The sequence below is a fragment of the Pithys albifrons genome, chromosome 4 (genome assembly GCF_047495875.1).
Source record: "Pithys albifrons albifrons isolate INPA30051 chromosome 4, PitAlb_v1, whole genome shotgun sequence".
In the NCBI taxonomy this organism is placed as follows: domain Eukaryota; kingdom Metazoa; phylum Chordata; class Aves; order Passeriformes; family Thamnophilidae; genus Pithys; species Pithys albifrons.
The window spans coordinates 76319442-76338086 of NC_092461.1; the positions used below are offsets into that span (position 1 = coordinate 76319442).

General features: G+C 38.9%; 1 protein-coding gene across 10 annotated transcripts in view; it reads left to right on the forward strand.

Moving 5' to 3' along the window:
- ZNF521 (zinc finger protein 521) overlaps positions 1-18645 on the forward strand; it is a 232305-nt gene that overhangs the window by 201262 nt on the left and 12398 nt on the right. For all 10 annotated transcript variants that reach the window (XM_071554650.1, XM_071554647.1, XM_071554640.1 and 7 more), the window contains 2 exons: positions 448-579; positions 3244-3359. In XM_071554650.1, the coding sequence (XP_071410751.1) occupies positions 448-579; positions 3244-3359 (248 nt within the window). The remainder of the gene's footprint in view (positions 1-447; positions 580-3243; positions 3360-18645) is intronic.

The following is an 18645-nucleotide window of genomic DNA, read 5'->3' on the forward strand; positions in this document are numbered from 1 at the left end:
CACCCTTCTTGTGCTGGTTACAAGAACCACCACCTCACCCAGAGTGCCAAAAACTGCATTCACGGTTCCTACCCATGATAGATGAGATGATGTGTGATCGGCATTAAATTCCTCAAGTTTCACAAATGTACTTGGTTGTGGTCAGGTGGCTCTGCTGAGAAATGATGTTTCAGGTCATAGTCATCATTTCCTACTGAAGGCTAATGCTCTGCATTCCTTTTTGGCGCTAATTGTAAGTGGAAATTCTGTGCTTTTAATGCCCAGTTAAGCTTTGTACTTTCTGAAACATTACAGGTAAAAGAACACTTCAGAAGTCACAGGTGCTGAGAGGCACCCAGTTTCCTGAGCTTAGGAAAACAAAAAGTCTCTCCAGTTCACAGTGTGTGTTGGACTTTCTCTTTGTAAGGGCTGTGGTGAATTTCACTTTTCCTTTGATTTCTCCTGCAGATGAAGGACTGAACCATGAATGCAAACTCTGCAATCAAACATTTGACTCTCCTGCCAAACTTCAGTGCCACCTGATAGAGCACAGCTTTGAAGGCATGGGGGGCACCTTCAAATGCCCAGTGTGCTTTACAGGTAGGAGGCCATCACTGCTTGCCCCAGGCATGCCCTTAGCTTAACCTTGCAGAACTCCACTGAAAAATCTGTCGTGTGCTGGCATTAGGTCTGTTTTAGGAGGGAACATTACATTTTGCTCATTAGTAATATTGATTAGAAATCGTTTAGAAAGCTGAGCTCCTTGGAAGGTCAGGTATCCATCTGTAAGAACTGCATTTCAAGCTCTTCTATGGGAGGTTTGAGTTTTTTATAATTGCAGAAGTGATAGCCTGTTACTTTCCATGGTATCACATTCATTACTTCAATGTTCCAAACTTGCCAAGGTTAAAACTGTCCATAAATTTGTGTTTTAAAGCTACAGATGTTTCATCTAAAACAAAAAATTCAGAGCAGAACTTGGCCACAGTTCCCAGGCACAGCCTGTGAAGCAGCATTCTCCTCTGATCGGGTAAGAAAGCCCACATGCCTGTGTTTGTTGGCTTGTGGTGAGAAGGAACACCCTTGTAATGTGCTTTAGAAAGCAAACGATGCCGTCTTGCCACAAGTCAAGTTCTGCTCTCCCCTGACACAAGTCCAAATGTGGAATAATCCTCCCCAAGTCAATGGTGTTTTTCAGTAGTAAAACCCAAGTGAGAAAATAACTTCACCCAGTAGGGCTAAGCCCTGCAGACTTTAGGCCGTAATGAAGAACAGAAAAATGCTGTTGTTGGAAATGAAAACACATGAAAAGGATGCCTGATGACTTGTTGTGAGTTTTTTTAAGGAATTCTTAGTAGAACATTTCATGAAATGATAACCTAAAATGTAAGTGTTAATATGTAGTTTGCATGCCCAATTTTGCTTTAAAAGATGAAAATCAAAGATAATCATAAACATGACAAAACACACTTTGGGTATTCTCACATCAATGGCATGCTAATTCTGGAAGCCATTCAGAGTTTCTGTTCTCCATTAATAGGAGTGAAGGATTTTCATTGATAAGCAAATAGACTCTTTAATACCTTCATTTTACTTCTCTTTGTTTGGCAGCTCTCCTCCCAGTAAAATCTAAGCGAGTGCTACATAGGAAAATTAAATTTGAATTTTTCATCTTTCAGATACAGTGGCTGATGATGATTATTACCTCACTGTGTTCAGGTTTCACACATTTCTGTGGGTTATAAAATTAAAAAAATACTGAGTTCATCTTCACCGCACAGCTTGTCATAGTAATGTCTGAGCCTGGATAGTACCACCATAAACAGTTTGTCTATGAGGTGTCTGTGTTCAATAACTCTTTCATTTAGGCATTATTTTGAGTTTTTAGTTTTATTACTGATTCTACTAATTTTTTTTCTTTTCTTTGTTTACACATTATGAAGTGATTGTTTTTTAACTGTAATGATGGTTCTTCAATATCCAAGTTTGGGGTGTTGTAAATGCAACATAAAAACTCGCATATGTAAAGAGTACCCACTGATGCTTCTCCATGTGAGCAAGATCCCTGATAAAACTAATCCTTCCATTTTTGAGCCAGTAGCCTTGTAAAATGTGTTAAAGAGTATAGAGATAAGTCGATTCCAATCTGTGTGAAATACTTTTTGCTTTTTGCTGATGGGGTAAATAGACAGTGAGCAATAATCATAAACAATGATACTTTATTAGCAACATGTCATTAAATTATTTCAGCACATCTTTCTAGAATATTAACAAGAAGTAAAAATCACCAATATAAGTTTTATATGGAAAACGGAATCTGATCTATTTTTTTTCAGGGTAATGAGAAATGTGATTAAAATGTATGACTCAGAAGAACAATATTCTGATGTTTTTTGTTGCCTTGCAATTAGAATAATTTTAATGATTAGGAGGGGAGTCAAAGTCAAATGCCAGCATCTTTAATAAATCCTTTCCCTGCCTATACAGATTAATATTGTAGATGCAAACTTTTTTAGGTCACAGTGCACCAGGCATCCATCAGAAGTCAGTGCTGCCAACCCAAACACTGCCTCTGGCATATACAATTTAATTATTAATAGTATGTCTCCTAGGTAAACTGTTACACAGTCTTAGGGCCTTGTTTTGTAGTCATTAAAATTGAACATGTTTATATTATTGAAACCCTTGCATTCAGTGTGTAGGCAGAGTTGATCTTAAAGTATCCAAAGAGAATTTACCTGCAGTTCTGTTTCACATTTATAGACATTGCCCCAGTGTAGCTGTGGGATATAATTTTTAGCATTAACACATTTAAATACAGAGCTGTTTGTTAGCTTTAACTTTAGGCACACAGAATAAACAGGACTTTGGCATCTGTGCTTTCCAAACCTTCTGGTTGCTAGGAAATAAGTTTTGTGTGTGTTCAATCAAAATGCAGTGAGCATAAAGAAATAATTCTGAACAGGAAATGACATTTTTAGATTCTTTGTATTTGAAATCTTCTTTGGTTGTCCTGTTAGGGCCTTTTCTTTGTTCATTTTTTTTTCTTAAACCAGGGATCTGTTTCAATTTATTTCTTTTAGAAGAAGGATCACACTTTGTAGATAAATAACATGCACTGGTACTTGTTATAGATGAAATCAGAGTGTACTAGTCTAATTTTCTGTCTTGGAATTGCTGAGTGTTAGTGGGAGATTGTTTATAAAACAATCCTAGCTTGTAATACGAAATAGTGAAAAGCTTGTTCTTTGTCTAATATTCCAGTGTTTGTCCAAGCAAACAAGTTGCAGCAGCATATTTTCTCAGCCCATGGACAAGAGGACAAGATCTACGACTGCACACAATGTCCACAGAAGTTCTTCTTCCAAACAGAGCTGCAGGTACACTTACCACCTGGGGGTTATAATAGCATTATGCATTCAATAGCCAAGTTCAAAGCTTTCCTTGCCATGACCTCCTCTGATACTTGCTTATCATCAAGATGGGAATGAGGGAAAGACAAGAAAATTGCAAGTGATTCAGCCTATGTTGCTTCAAAAAGGTGCTGGCAGAAAGCCACCTGGTACAGACCTGAATTTCAGGAGCCATCTTTAGATTCCTGTGATGTTGTAGGTTGTTGCAGCTCAAGATATTTTCTACAAGAGAGAAATGGGCATCCTATTTTTCTGTTTTATATCCATAAAACATTTAGTAAAGCTGTGAAATGGAAAATAAATGTATTCTTTTGCCTTTAAATGTGAAAAGCTAAACTGAAGTAAGAGCGTAATGATGGAGGCAGGGGCAAAGTAGACAGAATTTATCTTTTAACTTGGTGGTGGACAAAAATAAGGTTGAATGAATGGTACATTGTTTTTTTCTGGGTTGTTGTCAGACTTGTAATGATACTGTTTATTAACAATAAACAAAAAGAGAAAGAAAAGAAAGAAAGAAAGAAAGAAAGAAAGAAAGAAAGAAAGAAAGAAAGAAAGAAAGAAAGAAAGAAAGAAAGAAAGAAAGAAAGAAAGAAAGAAAGAAAGAAAGAAAGAAAGAAAGAAAGAAAGAAAGAAAGAAAGAAAGAAAGAAAGAAAGAAAGAAAGAAAGAAAGAAAGAAAGAAAGAAAGAAAGAAAGAAAGAAAGAAAGAAAGAAAGAAAGAAAGAAAGAAAGAAAAAGAAATGTTGAATGAGATCTGAAAATAATTTAGATGGAGAGATTATTTACTATATATTAACATTCTGCACTATGAGTCTTGCAGTGAGAAATGGTGGTGTGTTATTCCTGATGTAGTATTACATTTTGAGACAACTGCAGAAAACTGTTTCTAAATTATTTTAGTTCATATTGAAGTATTAAGATTGGATGACAGAAGGAAAATTTTCAGGATCCTTGATGGTCTATACAGATGAGCAAGGAGAAATATTTTCACAGTAAGGCCATTCCTACAGAGTTCTGCTATGTGGTTTTTTTTATTTAGAGTCAAGAGATTTTTCAGCAGTCATGGTTTTTCAGAAGTTCTTTATAGCATGAGCCCCCATCTCTCAAGTCTTTTGATTGGGGTGTCACAATTAATTTTGCATTGGACTAGATCTGGATTTAATCTCATCAAGAGAACCAAAAGACTAGTGAGATGCTCACTTAGTATTTCACTTACTGAAAGTTTTATGTGCTGAGAACCTGATATTAATGCTTGGTATGACGATAGGAATTATTTCATTGGATAAAACAGAAATCAGAGCATTCAAACCATGCATGAATTAATTATGTGTGAGACTAGTATTTATATTGATTGCACTGCCTTTTCTCTTTCCTAATTTCTTTCTGCCTGAAAACAATATGCAGTAAGGCCTCTCTGATAGCCTTCCCTCCCTCTTTCTGAGTGGACCCGTAGATCATGGAAATTCTTGCAATACTTGCAGTACACCTGTAACACTGCAAGATGCCTGGCAGTATCTCTCTCCTATTTTTATAGATCCAAATCTGTTTCATTTACAGTCCATATCAGGTATTGCGTGTAAGTTCTGACCCAAAGTGGAAGAGAAAGACAAGGAAAAGAAAAAAAATGACATTTAGGAAAAAAGACACTCATACATAAGGATGGACAGAAAGAGGCAAGACTGAGATCTGAAGTCAGAAAAGAGTCTGGATTGTGTAGAAATCTATTGTACTTGTGGGAAAAATAAAGCAGAAACTGAGCAGAATGAAGAAAGGTCAGAAACTAATTCTGTGTATGTGTTTCTTTCACAACATGTTTGGGTTTTTGTGGTTTCTTAATAATTCTCTTTAATTTTTTTTTCAAAATACTTTTTGAGCTTTTCTGCAATCTTTTCCTAATAAGGTGAAACTGCTTTTCCAGGAAAAAACAGAAAAGAGTTTTTGACTTGCTGATTTTCACAAATTCTGTTGTTCATCACTCATTAATCAAAATGAGGAAGTAGGGAGAAGTAGAAACACCAACAGTTCCTGGAAAGAGAAAGGAGAGATTGTTAGGGAAGAAAGACCAAAAGGGGAAAAACATCTGGAAGAGAGAAGGTGCAGGTATGCAAAAGATAATTATGCAAAGAAAGAAACAGGAACACAAAGTAGAAATTACTTTTAACAGTAGAATTCAGTCTGGATTTTAAAAAGCAGAATAGGTAACTGAATAACGAAGATGCAAAACAAACAGAGTGTAGTTGTGATGTGTACAGTCACCTCATTACAAGTCTACCCCTCCTAAAATATCCTTTTATTTCAAAATCCATGGAGTCCCAAGCAGCTGCCTTCACTTTTTTATTGTAATAATAAACCTGTATGTTTTCCCACTCAAAATTTACTCTTGTCTGAGACAGAGCAAGATTTCGCTCTCTCCATCTAGTTCATTGAAACTTCAACAAAACTGAAGCACCTGGTTTTCTAGTGAAGGGCACAAAAGGATGTTCCTACAGAGAGAGAAATTCTGCTCTACATTGACTAAATGACAATCAGTGTGTTGGTAGTTCTGTGCTGCAGAAGGCTCTTAATAGATGACATCTCCATACCCTTAGAGACAGCCTCTCTTTGGTTTAACTACACTTGCAAAAAGGAAAAGGTGTTTGTTTTCTTATTCACTTAATTCCTTATGTTTATTATTTTAATTAACTTCGGTAGCCCTACCCCAGTTGAGAATGTTTAGAAAAATGCAGTACCATCCTGCCATTTGCATTTATTTGTTGGGATCATCAGCTTTCTGCACTTACCTCCGGTAAGTGAAAGGGCAGCAAAGCACTTAGGCAGAGCAGTAGGTACTGACCTTTTGAGTCTGCTTCTGCTGAAAATACATTGATCTTCAGTCCACTCTCATTTAAAACCTTTTCTAGAAAGCATCACTTTGTTCAGGCTATCTATCACCTGGAGCAGTGGAATCTTTAGTCTCCAGGTTATGCTTCTCTGTCCTTTCACATTACCCTATTGTGTTGGAGCTTGCAACGTAATGGTGTGTTTATTCCCTCTATCAAGAACTGTTCCTTGCTTTTAATTTAAACATGCATTTACAGTGCTTCTCCCATACACAGGAGATGCTAGTCATCTCAGATTAGAAGCCAGCATTCCATGGTTGTAGGGCAGGCAGAATGAGAACATGGACAAAGTAGAGTAGGGCAGAACACAACAGCAAGAAGCCCTATTCCACATATATGGCATAGCTGATAATTTGAAGGAATTAATTCAAGGATACAGAAAATAAATGCATTATAATGGTGCTTAACTTGGTGTTTGACCCAATGTGATACTTTGCTTAGCATTTTCTGACTCCTATTCAGAAATTCCTACATAAGAATTCCTACATACTATGCTCATCTCACCCTCTCAATGCAAAAATCAGGTAGGCCAGGTAGAAGTTTCCATTGTTTTACTTCTGGTCCTTGCTAGGAATGCTAGGCAATCCCACAGGACCACATTTTGGTGAAAACAGAGGGTAAATGACCAATCCTGAAAATCAAACCTGCAATGTGTTGCTCAACCTTTAAGTTGAAATAATGAGACTTTACAGGAATTTAATCTTTGTTTTAAGATCATCTCCATAGCTCACCCTTCTCTCACCTTTGACAGTTCCTTTAAACATCTTTTTGCTCCATAGCTATGAACCAGCTTTATTTTTTTTGAGATACTACCTCCATAGAAAGGAAGAAAATGTAAACCTTCTGAAACAGTTAAAAGTATATGCTTTCAGAGTGGTCCAAGTTGTGAATTTTCATACTTCCATGTTCAAAAGGCTATGTAGTGTATTTACACTTATGAAATAGAGTTGAAAATGCATGTCCTTAAAATGTTTATTCTTTAGAATGGAAAGCTTTTAATCAGGCATGCTTAACACACTAATGCCTTTTCAGAAATAGGCTTGTAACAATCTTTAAAATTTGGAAATCAGATAATGAAGCTGCAAGGTAATTGTAATTATTGGGTGCCTAGATTTCTCCCCAAAGTTGAAAGTCTTCTAACTGAACAACTGGACCATGCAGTTTTCTGTACAGTGTGGATATAACCAAAACAGTCTTCTCCATTCATCATCCATAATACAGAATTTTCAATTGATAAAGAAATAAGGAAACTTATCCCCAATTTAAATTAGTATAGAATTTTCATTAAATTATAATAATGGAATTTGTCCTTATTAAAACTTTTTTTTCCTGTCCACATGCTATTTTTAGCACCTGATTCTTTTACCTTAGTCTTTGGACTTAGGCCGACATGTTTGATCTGACATTTGTGCCTCCCTTGTCTCTGATGAGGAGTAGCCATTCCTTTCCTGTTTCCAGTACTAGTGTTACTTCCATAGAATCATACATTAAAGATCATCTAATTCCAACTCCCTGCCATGGGCAGGGACACCTTCCACAACACCAGGTTGCTCACAGCCCCATCCAGCCTTGCCTTGAGCACTTCCAGCAATGCAACATACTGTCATGTTCGTGGGGAGGAACAAGATGCTCTTGTGGGGTGTTATCCAGAGTGAAGGAATTCATTTTACTTGATTTCAGATGTTGCTGGATTGGAGAGGTACCAATGTCTGGTAGGATTGCTGGAGAGTTGTACAGTTTTTTTCAGTGTTTTATCAATGATAATAGTTTTGAATATGCTAGCCAAGACTCCATGATCTGTCAGCACCATTTTACCCCGTACAAGAATTATATCTCTTTTTGGTGAATTAGAACATTTACTTAACACTTTCTGGCTAATAATTAGTTGCCCCTGGGGTAGTTAAGTATCCTTACTTTACAGACGTGAAAACTAGGGCAAGAAATAATTTGATCAGCAGTTGCTTCCCATCCTGTTCAAAAGGGACCTGGCCTCAGTGATTCACGCCCTTGCTGCTTCCCATCTGGACTCCATCAGCACAGAATACCTGGGCATGAAGCCATCAGCCTGGAGGACGTTCCAGCTAATACAGAGAGCTGCAGCACTGGCCCTCAGTAGCAAAGGAGACCACGAGCATATTCACCAGCTCTCTCTTGCTGTCTACACTGCCTTCCTACATGTTTGTCCAGTTGTGCTCTAAGACTCAATCCTTAATATTCTTAGTGGACTGAGCCAGGCACATCTCAGGGGTGACCTAGGAAGTTCTTCCTGTTTGGTAACAATGTGGTAGTTGATAGCCCTACTCTGTGAGCATTTTTATCAAAGAGCAGAAGTTCGTTTGCTCAGGAACTAGAAATTTCTCACAGACTGGCCTGGGAGTGTGGAACAGACTTCCACAACAGTTAAGTGTTACCATGAACGTCCTCAATTTATACTTTTAAGACTAGAGAGCACATAGGTGTGCCAAAGGCTTCCTTCTCTCATATAAACATGTACCTGCATGTAGATTTCTAAACCTTCCCCAAAATCCCAACCCACACAAACAGAGCTGTACCAAAACAAAATACACAGTTCCTTCCCCAGGGAAAGGATGAAAGAAAGAATGAAGCACTCATAGCAGATGTTACTCATGTCACTTAAAACAGCAGGAGAACATTCTTAGCTCCCAGTACAAGCCGCTGAAACAAAGCAGGGCAGAGGCAGTATAGAATAGTCTTGGGAAGTTTTATGTAGCTTTATTGTGAGTCCTTCTCTAGATTTCCAGTTTTAACATTTTCATGTTCCAAGGTTAGCATTGCCGAAACTAAACTTCCAAGTTTCTTCCTCACTTCTTTAAGGGTTAAACTTTCCAACGATCTCAGCATTGTAAAATGCTCCCAAAAAACTCAACATTTTAAAACGGCCTTTAAAATATCCTTGACCTGAGCTGGAGCAGAACTAAGCAAGCTCTAGGCTATTTCAAGAACTAAAGACTTGACTGAGATCTTCAGTGGAGACAGTGGCAAAACTGGGATTCAAATACTATATTCTCTCACTTGGGGGTCAGCTAGAGAAAACTGCTAATTAACCTGGGCTGGGGGTGTCTCCTTGTGGCAGAGGCCTTCTGGGGCCAGCTGGGAAAGAGATAGGTGTGGCAATAGCCTCAGTCATAGCAGCAGCGCCACCACTACCTCTGTCTAGGATTGTTTTGTCAAGAACCCCATAGTAAATGAGTCTGTGTATCATGTAGGTCCCAAACCTTCCATGACTACAAGGGTGACTGTGAATATACTCTTTACACAATTATACTCTTTACACAAAAACAGGGACTAAACTTTCAAACCTGCAGGATGTTTTCTTCACAAAGCTAAGGCCTCAAAACATTTTTTAAAGTAAAATTGGAGATTAGGTCTGGCATTTCTAGGTCCCCAGACTCTTAGGGTGACGAGTGGGACATAGATGCTGGCTTTCTAGGCCCCAAAGGCCAGGAGCCAGCAGGGAATAACTTAGTCAGCTCTTCTTAAAAAGAAGCCTACCTGGAATCCAATTAACAGTCAGAGCTTTAGGCCAGCATTTTCAGACTCAGTGGCCTATTTCCAAGAGGGTGCTGAGCACCTCCAGCTGCAGTTAAGGCCAGGCCAAGATGCTGGTGCTGAGTACATCAGGAAATCAGGTCAAAAATGCTCAGAGTTAGGAATCTTGATAAAAGCAGAGGTGCTGAGCAGCCATAGCCTTGTTTAAGGTTTCAGCAAAATGCTTTTGATACCTAAACACTGACACCACATTCATAAATGTTGGCCTTAGTCCTTAGCAGACAGTCGGGTTGCTTTTCTCAGTGAATGTCTGGGAACCAGGAGAGCTGGAGTCAGTTCTAAGGTCAGGTACTAACTTGCTCCACATAACCATGCATATTCTCCCTCTCATGAGTGAGGATGATGGTAATGATGCATGTTCCAGAGATAACTAGGATTGTAATTTATTCTTGTGTTTTGAGGGAAGTAGATAGAGCTGCATGCTCTATCTACTTGCATTGCAAGTTTGAGTGGTTTTTTTTCTGAACCCTTACTCTGTGTTCTGTTTCAGATAGATACACATGCACTAGTATATGCATTGAGTATTTTATCATGTTCAAGATTTTAAAAATTCAAGCTTGTGTTCCTGAGATTTGAGACTTTTTTCCCCTAGAAGGGAGAATTATTTTCTTTGCAAATTTTCTCAAAAAGGCAATCAAGAGAAGCAGGGTGGAGGCATTCATGCATTAGCTCTTTAAGGACATACCTTCAAAGTGTTTCCCCTGCAAGTCTTCTGCTTCAATGTCAAACAAAGTTTAAACACAAAAAATACTTTGAATTCCCTTCCAGTGCCCCTTCCCTCCTGGGGATTTAGGGGTGTTACGGCCGCATTAGGTTTTCATGCGGCAATTCTTTTCTAAATAAGAAATTTCCAGGTTTGGAGCTTGTGAGTTCACCCGCCTTTGATTGGCCTATTCAAATGTAAACACTCCCTGTGGGTACTTCATTACTTCATGAATATTTATAGCACATTGCAAAGCCCACCAAGCCCAAAGTGCCAGAGTTTTTCAGGGACCATTTTGATTTCACTAAATAGTGCTTGTCAAAGATGAGCTTAGTATTAATGCATCTTACTTGTCTCCACATACTTCATATACTTGTAAATCTACATACAACAGTCAGCCTGTGAAATTTTCTGCACTTTGTCCTGTAAATAAGCAGGAAACAATGTGTACACAACATCCCTTATACATTCCCTGAGACAATATTCCTTACATTTCTGGAGCAATTGAGTCACAGTTATACGTTTGCTTTTTTCAGATTCTTGAGTGATGTTATTGATGAAAATACAGAATTAATTGACAAAGACAGTGTAGAAGTTAAGTGATGAATATTACCTTTAAATACACCATTTTAATATTGAAAAGAAATTCGACTTAAGGAACACTAAAATGCTAAAGAATTGAAAACTAAATATACTGTCCAAACTAAATACTGAGCTACACCTACGAAGTCCTCATTCAAAAATAAGCAAAAATGTATATTCTTTCTCTTTCAAGGGTGATAGAGTCATACCAAAAAGTCTATGTGCTTGAATATATGTCCCTATTTTGCCTGCTTCTTCCTGTCTATGCTCTTATGTGGCAGAATTCTTTTTGCAAAATATAAGGAAAAAAATAACCCATACTTTGGATCTGTTCTCCATATTTACTTGTATGGTACCAGTTAAATAGATTTTGCAAAAACAGGTAGTATAGTACAGTTTGTAATCCTTATGACTGCAAAGACTTTGTCATGCAAAAATGTTTAACGAAGTTTGTTGTCTCCAGCCTGAAAGCGGCATGAAGCCATGGCAATCAGAAGATAAGTGCCACTAATCCTTTGTCTTTTTAAGTGTTGACTTTGAAACATATCTGTGATGTTACATGTCAACATTAAAATCATAATTTCTGATTTTTTTAGCAAATGGAACAGCAACGTGTGCAAGATTTAAGCCTAAAGAAGCAAATCAAAAGTTGCTGCAGAAAGAAAAAGGCACAGAAGGGCAGAAGAAGAAGGGAACAAAAGGCAAAGAAGTAGAAGAGAAGTAGAAAGGAGATTATAGGACAAATAACGAAACAAGATAGAAATAATAGAGCTTGGGAAGGCAAACATTTTTTCTTCTGAGTGATGCTGATAATAATGATAACGCAGTTGTAAAAATAAATCATGCTAATAATAAGGGGAAGTTCAGTTATTACATAAAGGCCAATTTCTACCCTGAGTCCTTACAGAAACCTCAGCAAACATCAGGGAGTCCTGTCGTAGACTGAGGGCAGAGGAAGCAGTAAATGTATTCCCTGACCCACAGATAATCATTAGAAATGGAATTCTGCCCTTTGCAGAAAATGAGATTTTATCATCTGTGCCCTGAACATTTCAGCCTACACCTTGTCATTAGTCAGATCAGTTGGCACATACACCTGGAGTAAGCAGAAGAAATAAGCCCTCTGTTTGCATATGAATAATTTCCTTGGTACATCAGTTCAGTTCTCCTAATTGTCCATCCATTAATTTCTTGCTAATGTAGTTGATATTGATGACCGATTTTCTGTGCTAAACAGGAAGCACCACTTCTTCATTCTAGGACGCACTCCTTCCTACAACTGCCCTGCTGTTAGCTACCAGTATTTGCCATTATATTATCTTTCATCTGGCCCAGAGCTGACAACAGATGGCCATCTCCGGGACTGCCATCAGTGTGACTTTATGAAGCATCCAGCTATGGTGTATTGAGGAGCTTCATGGCCAGTTCTGCAAATCTGCCTCCCTTCCCCCTGCCCCGCTGCTGGCCCCCCTCACTCCATCCCTGTGAATAAGCTCCTCATTCCTGGCTCCACTCTCCACTGGTCCTGTCATTTCCCAACGAGTGATGGCACACCATTATCACTGAAAGTTTAAGGCTTGAGTTCTGCGCCCCATTCCTCCACAGCACTGGTACAAGGTTGCCATGGCTCCCATATATCCCAGCATACTCACCTCTCCATGTTTTTGGTGTACGAAAAGCATAGGTAGAGGGTTTTGGTAACAGCAAATCTGCCACCTCTGAAGATCTGTAGTTCAAACCCTACCTTGTTTCACCACAGAGCATCTCCTTAAGCTCCAGGGATTTTTTTTTTATATTCCACAAGACATGCTGCCAAACCAACATTGAGTATATTAAGTGTGAAGGGAGCTAAAATATCGATTAGAGACCTAATGTGGAGAAAAGTGTAAAATTCACAAACATCATGATTCCATTGACATGTTAGATCATTTGGAAAAGCTCTTTCAACTGTGTGGCTGCTGTGCATTTTGGAGAAAGATATATTGTTTGCTCTTGACAGAGTTTTCTAAAGCAAGATACCTCCAGAGCCAAACCCGTATTTTATGAGAAATTCACATTTGTGTCCTTTATTGTGATATTTGCAGTAAGTCTACAGCCAGTGAGAGTCTGCCCTCAAGCTATAAAGGAGTAAGAGTCCATTGTTGGAGAGAGAGAGCAGCCGTCTGTGTGAAAGGCTGAGATGTGGTAGGCAAGATGAATAGTGCCTAAAAGCAGTGCTTGCCGTGCTGTCTGTCATTTAGAACAGGAACACCGAGGATTTAAACGAAAGTGAAAGGCATGGCAAATTAATCCTTTAAAATCGGTCAAATTTTCAGCTGCCTAAAATAACAAATTTTCTTCCTTGATAGGTTCATTGAGTAGGAGGAAAGTTGGGAGGGGATGAATTCTCTTAGGGAGGAGGTGCAGATAGTTTGGGAAAACAAGGTGTGGTCAGTGATTCATAAAGAGACACTCCAGTAAACAGCAAACTTGGCTCGAAAGTGGTGGCTTTTCTTTTTGTCTTCTTTTTTTTCTTTTTTTCTTTTTTTTTTTTTGACGGGGTCAGAGTAAGAGCATCACTGGGCCACTCCATTCCAAATATTAGTCAAAAAGATCAGATGCAGAGGGCTACACAACTGGAACTGGTTGTTACAAAACCCCAGCCAGGAGGAACAGCTTTTAGGTTTAGCTTTTTTACCGGTTACTGAGGTTGGTTTCCCCATGCTTTTATCAAACCATGGCTGAAATATTTTGGATGGAAAAAGAGTGAATTTTTGCAGGCTTTTGTGATTATTTTTAAGATGAGATTCCTTTGTTTGTGTTCAAAGCTGAAATTGAGTGTCCTCCACCCTGTTAACAAAGGAAGAGAGAAAGAGATGACTCAGTTTTCATGAACCAATACTGCTGAGTTACACACATTTCTACATAGAGCTTTAGTTGTTTATCTGTGTTGTTGTAGTCTCATTTTGCAGCAGAATTGCTAGACACAGTGACAGATCATGGGTGTGTAAATTTGCTTGGGAATACTCTGTCAGTGAATACTCTGCTTCACCCCCATACTTCCTGTGTGTAGATAGGTGCTATGTAAGATAAACCTGTGATATTGTTAAATATTAGTGGTGCATTTTGCTTTGCTTTGCATTTGTAAAGGTGAAAGGTGACTGTGCAGGAAAATGGAACAGTATATTTGCTGTGAGACAGGCACTAAGAAGTCACTCCCATGTTCAGTTATAATTCATGACTGTACTGGTGGGAAGCCCTTATCCCTCTGTGGAGTTAATGCATCTCTACTGTAGCCTGCTGAGAGCACCCTGTGTCCCCTCCCACCATCTGTGCATTCACTTGTGTGCTTTCCCTCTTTTCTGTGAGATCTCATGGTGCTAAAACTGTCTGACTACTACTGCCTGGTAAAGGTGGCTTTATGATGTGTATTATTGTTGAATCGTCATTTAAGGGTGAGGAGGTAGGTAAAGGATATGTTACCCTTTGTTTTAAGCCCTTGTTAGAAAATGCTGGGGAGCAAATAGATGGAAAGGTAGATTTGTTGCTTCAAATAGCAACCACCTTTGAATAGTATAGAGAAATTGCCACAATTTAGGGTATGAGATATTTATGGCAAATACATCTTTCTTCTCACTCTGGGCATATTTTGCTGTTTCTTGGTACAGTGGATCTCTCTTTCTCTGTTTCAAGGTCCTAACCAGCGGCATTGTAAATTGAATAATACTTATTTATCCATCAGCTGAATTTTATTGTCTACAAGATGATCTATTCTTTTAGCTGAAAAGCTCTCTTGCAGGCTGCAACTTAATTGCTTCTTTGCTAACTGAGACTTGAAATTCATGTCACCAAGTGCTATAAGTAGTACAATTGTAACTAAACAGGTAGTGTGTGAAGATTTTTTTATTATTTTTATTGCCGTAAGCTACTGTCAGAAGACTGGTGAGATTGTCCAGCTTTGAAAGAACTGAACTCAGTTTACAGAGATTTAGGTGATGCTTTATCAACCTGGCACTTTACTGCAATATTAAACTCAGAATATGGTTAAAAGACCATGTACTTGACTGTCACAGCAATCTTAATTTTCAGTGTTTCACTGAATGTAATCTCATGTAGTCTGTTGTTTGTATTTCTTTAAAACTTAAAAATCAAATCCAGACCTGGAAAATACCAGTGTACAAACTTAACAGATGTGCTGCCATAAGGGACCTGCTAGGTTATAAGCTGCAGAAATGATTTTTTTCTATTTCAGATTCCTAGCTTATTCCAGGGAGATTTAGGAACCACAGAAGTAAGGTGGAAGGTCATGCATTAGGACAGTAGCACCCACCCAGCACTTGACGTTGGGTGTAATTGTCAGGAAATCCACGGCTAATCATTTTATTATTCCGTTACAGATCTGCCGAAGCTCCTGAGCAAAAGTAGGGCACGAATGACTTCAGTAGCTCTGTGTCCAGGTTTTCTTAGGTGAAAGATCACTTTGAGATGACACAGCTGAGTAGTCAGGCTGAAATCCTAGTTGGTATTTTATTAATTTTGCACCAAGATAAATCTTGAAATTCTGACAAACTCCATGACAGGTGAAATTCCTTCTTGCAGAATCTGCTCAGCAAGAGGCTGCTCATTTCGTTCTGTTCGGAGGCAGGCAACAGGAGGGCAGCTTTATAATCAGCCCTCAAAGGAGCCCTGGCCGCCCCAGAGCCTTGGACTGATTGAATAACTCCTGGGCCTCTTCCCCTAGGCCTCCATCAGCAGGGGTCCTGTGGAAAGCAATCTCCCGCAGACTGGCACTGAAGTGAGCTTTAAACTACTATTTTCTGCTCTCCAGAGGAGCCTGGAGTACTAAAAGATAGATGGACTGCAGATATTTTATGAGAAACTGTCAGAAGAAGAGCAGAGTAAATGTTTTTTTTCCTCCTTCAAGTCACACGCTGCATCACTGTAGAATTTTTCCCAGAATCTTTTACACTGAAAGTTTGCAATTAATTGGTTGCTAACCTTAATTTTTCCCCTCCCTCTTAATTTCTTTTTTTTTCCTCTTCCTTCTTCTTATTTTTTGCTTAAATATTCACTGGGAGGCCCTTTGCTTAACCACACTTGCAGAAAATCAGTACCATTTGCACTGAAATATTTATAATGACAGAATGAAAAATTGGATTCATTTTCTGGCCTGTAGCCGAACAGTCTGCAACTTTGCACAGCATTGTTTAGCATCTCTCATTCCTTCCTTTCATTGGGGTCGTTTTCAGACAGACACACATGCGCTGCCCATGCTTCAGAGGAATGTTTAGCAAAACACAGAGCCATTTTTAATCTCAGCCTTGAGAAAACAACTTGTCTCTAACCTTGCCACCATTTGTGGGGGGAAGCAAAGGGGGAGGTCCTCAGGAAGTGTATAGAATTCCTTTTACAGGAGAGATTATAGAGGATGACATGGAGTAATCTGTCCTCTACAGCAAAGCAGCATATGGCTGGAATTCAGCAAGTTGCTTTGGTGTGTTGCAGAGGAGGCAGGGTGGACTTAATACTGGGCTGCATAGCAGGGTCTCTCCAGTAAACCCTGTTCTGCCACCAGTTCCCTCTGTGGCCTTGGAAAATTCATTTCCCACAAAGGAAGAGGTTGTCAAAAGCTCCCTTTTGTGCCTGAACAGAGACTGTGCCTGTAAAAATGCCCTGTGCTTCTTTGCACCTCCAGAAAACAGAAGATGCTGGAATTGTACATATTTACTTCCCTTGAAGCAATGGTGTGAAGGTGAAGGGGTTGATGTTTGCAAAGAGCTTTGAAAATGAAAGTGCAGATCCTCAGGCTCCAATTTGCATCCCCTGCCAGTATAAAAGGTACCTCAGTCAGACAGCCAAGGATTCCCTCAGTACGCAGCAAATCCTGTTTATTTTGCAAGTTGGTTCTGTATCACTCCCTTTTGGTCCTCACAGGCATGTCTCAAACTCTGATGAATTCCAGGGATTTTTAATTGGTATAACAATCCCATGGGGCTATTATGAGCTGGCATAAGTTCGGGCAGTCTTAGGAATGCTTTAACGTGTGCTGAGGACTATGGTAGCCCATGATTTGAATGTTTAGGCCACACGGATTTACAATAATATACAGTGATTGTATAGGAATGAGTCTGAAAACATACACAATCTAGCTCAGAATTTTAAGTCTCTGCAGATGCTGGACTCTTGTGCAGAACTTAATAGAGAAATACCTCTATGAAATTTCAAAAACTCATAGAAATGATTCTCTGGTGAGTTTGCTGACTGTCTTGACAATTGTATTTGTTTCTGGAAAAGCAAGCCTGGTGGCCAAAATCTTAATTCCTAGTGCCTAAAAAAGGGCACTTGGAGACCATACTGGGTACCCCAAGGAAGTGGATTGGGCTCAGGAGTCACATTCTGCAAGGGGCTGAGAATCTCCTGAAAATGCAGGTGACAGAAATTGCCTATCAAAGTCCAAAAATATCATCTTGATAACATCACCCATATCAAATTTATTACATAGCTCTATTGCTGATAGCAGATGTCTGTGTATAGTACTAAATTCTGATCTCTCTACTCCACATCACTCATTTGAGCAAAAACTTTTTATTTATTTGCTTTCTTCTGTTAGCGCTTCAAAATGCTGTCTCCTTCTCAATGGTCTTAGGAGCACAGCCTGAGCAGGTGTGCCTAGAAGCTGTAGGAAGGGACAGACATCTGCTGTAGGCATCAGTACAGTTCAGTTAACACTGCATAGCATTCCGTGGTTTGTGAGCAACATGTACTTTTTATCATTCAAAAGTTTCTTACAAACTTGCAGATTTGTCTTTTTTACTATGTTCCCCAAGCTACTTTGACAGGTCAGCCTGAAGTGATGAGTGTTCTGACACAAACTGCATTGTGTCTTAGAATTTTGCCTGCAGTTGTTTTACTGTAGTATTGCTTTGATTTGAAAAGGAACTTTGTACAAAGGTGTGGTTTAGGATATACCAAAAAAAAAAAAATCCAATATTGTGCTGCATGTATTACAGAGATTTTCTGCCTAGCCCTTATTTTTGCTTTCTGGTTTTCTTTTGAGTTTATTTCATGTATTTAAAAGAGGAATGGTATAATTTTTGTAATTTTTAACAGTTACTGAGAAGAAAAACTAATAGAGATAAGAAAGAACATGACCTTTAATTGCAAATATTAAATACATTTTAAAACTGACATTTTGAAAGCAGATTACCCTGACTATTTAATGACACTAAGGGAAGTTACAGCCCCAAAGCAGGCTCTTTCACACCCAGAAGTATTTCATTGGTTGAGCTGACCACGACACAAATATACAGGTGTGTAAAATGCCTTAAGATGCTGAAAAGATTTTTGGGGACGATAGACTACAGACCACAGTGAAGCGACAGTACAGATGTAATGGGATGGTGCAGGATTGTTACTGAGCGTCAGGGACTGTAAGAGCAGCCCCCAAAGAAATGTTCATCTCATGTCAAAGACAGTATCTTTCTGAGAAAGCTGTTTTCTCTGTGGGTCTGAACTGTTGTCTGGGTTTTGTTTTTCTGTTT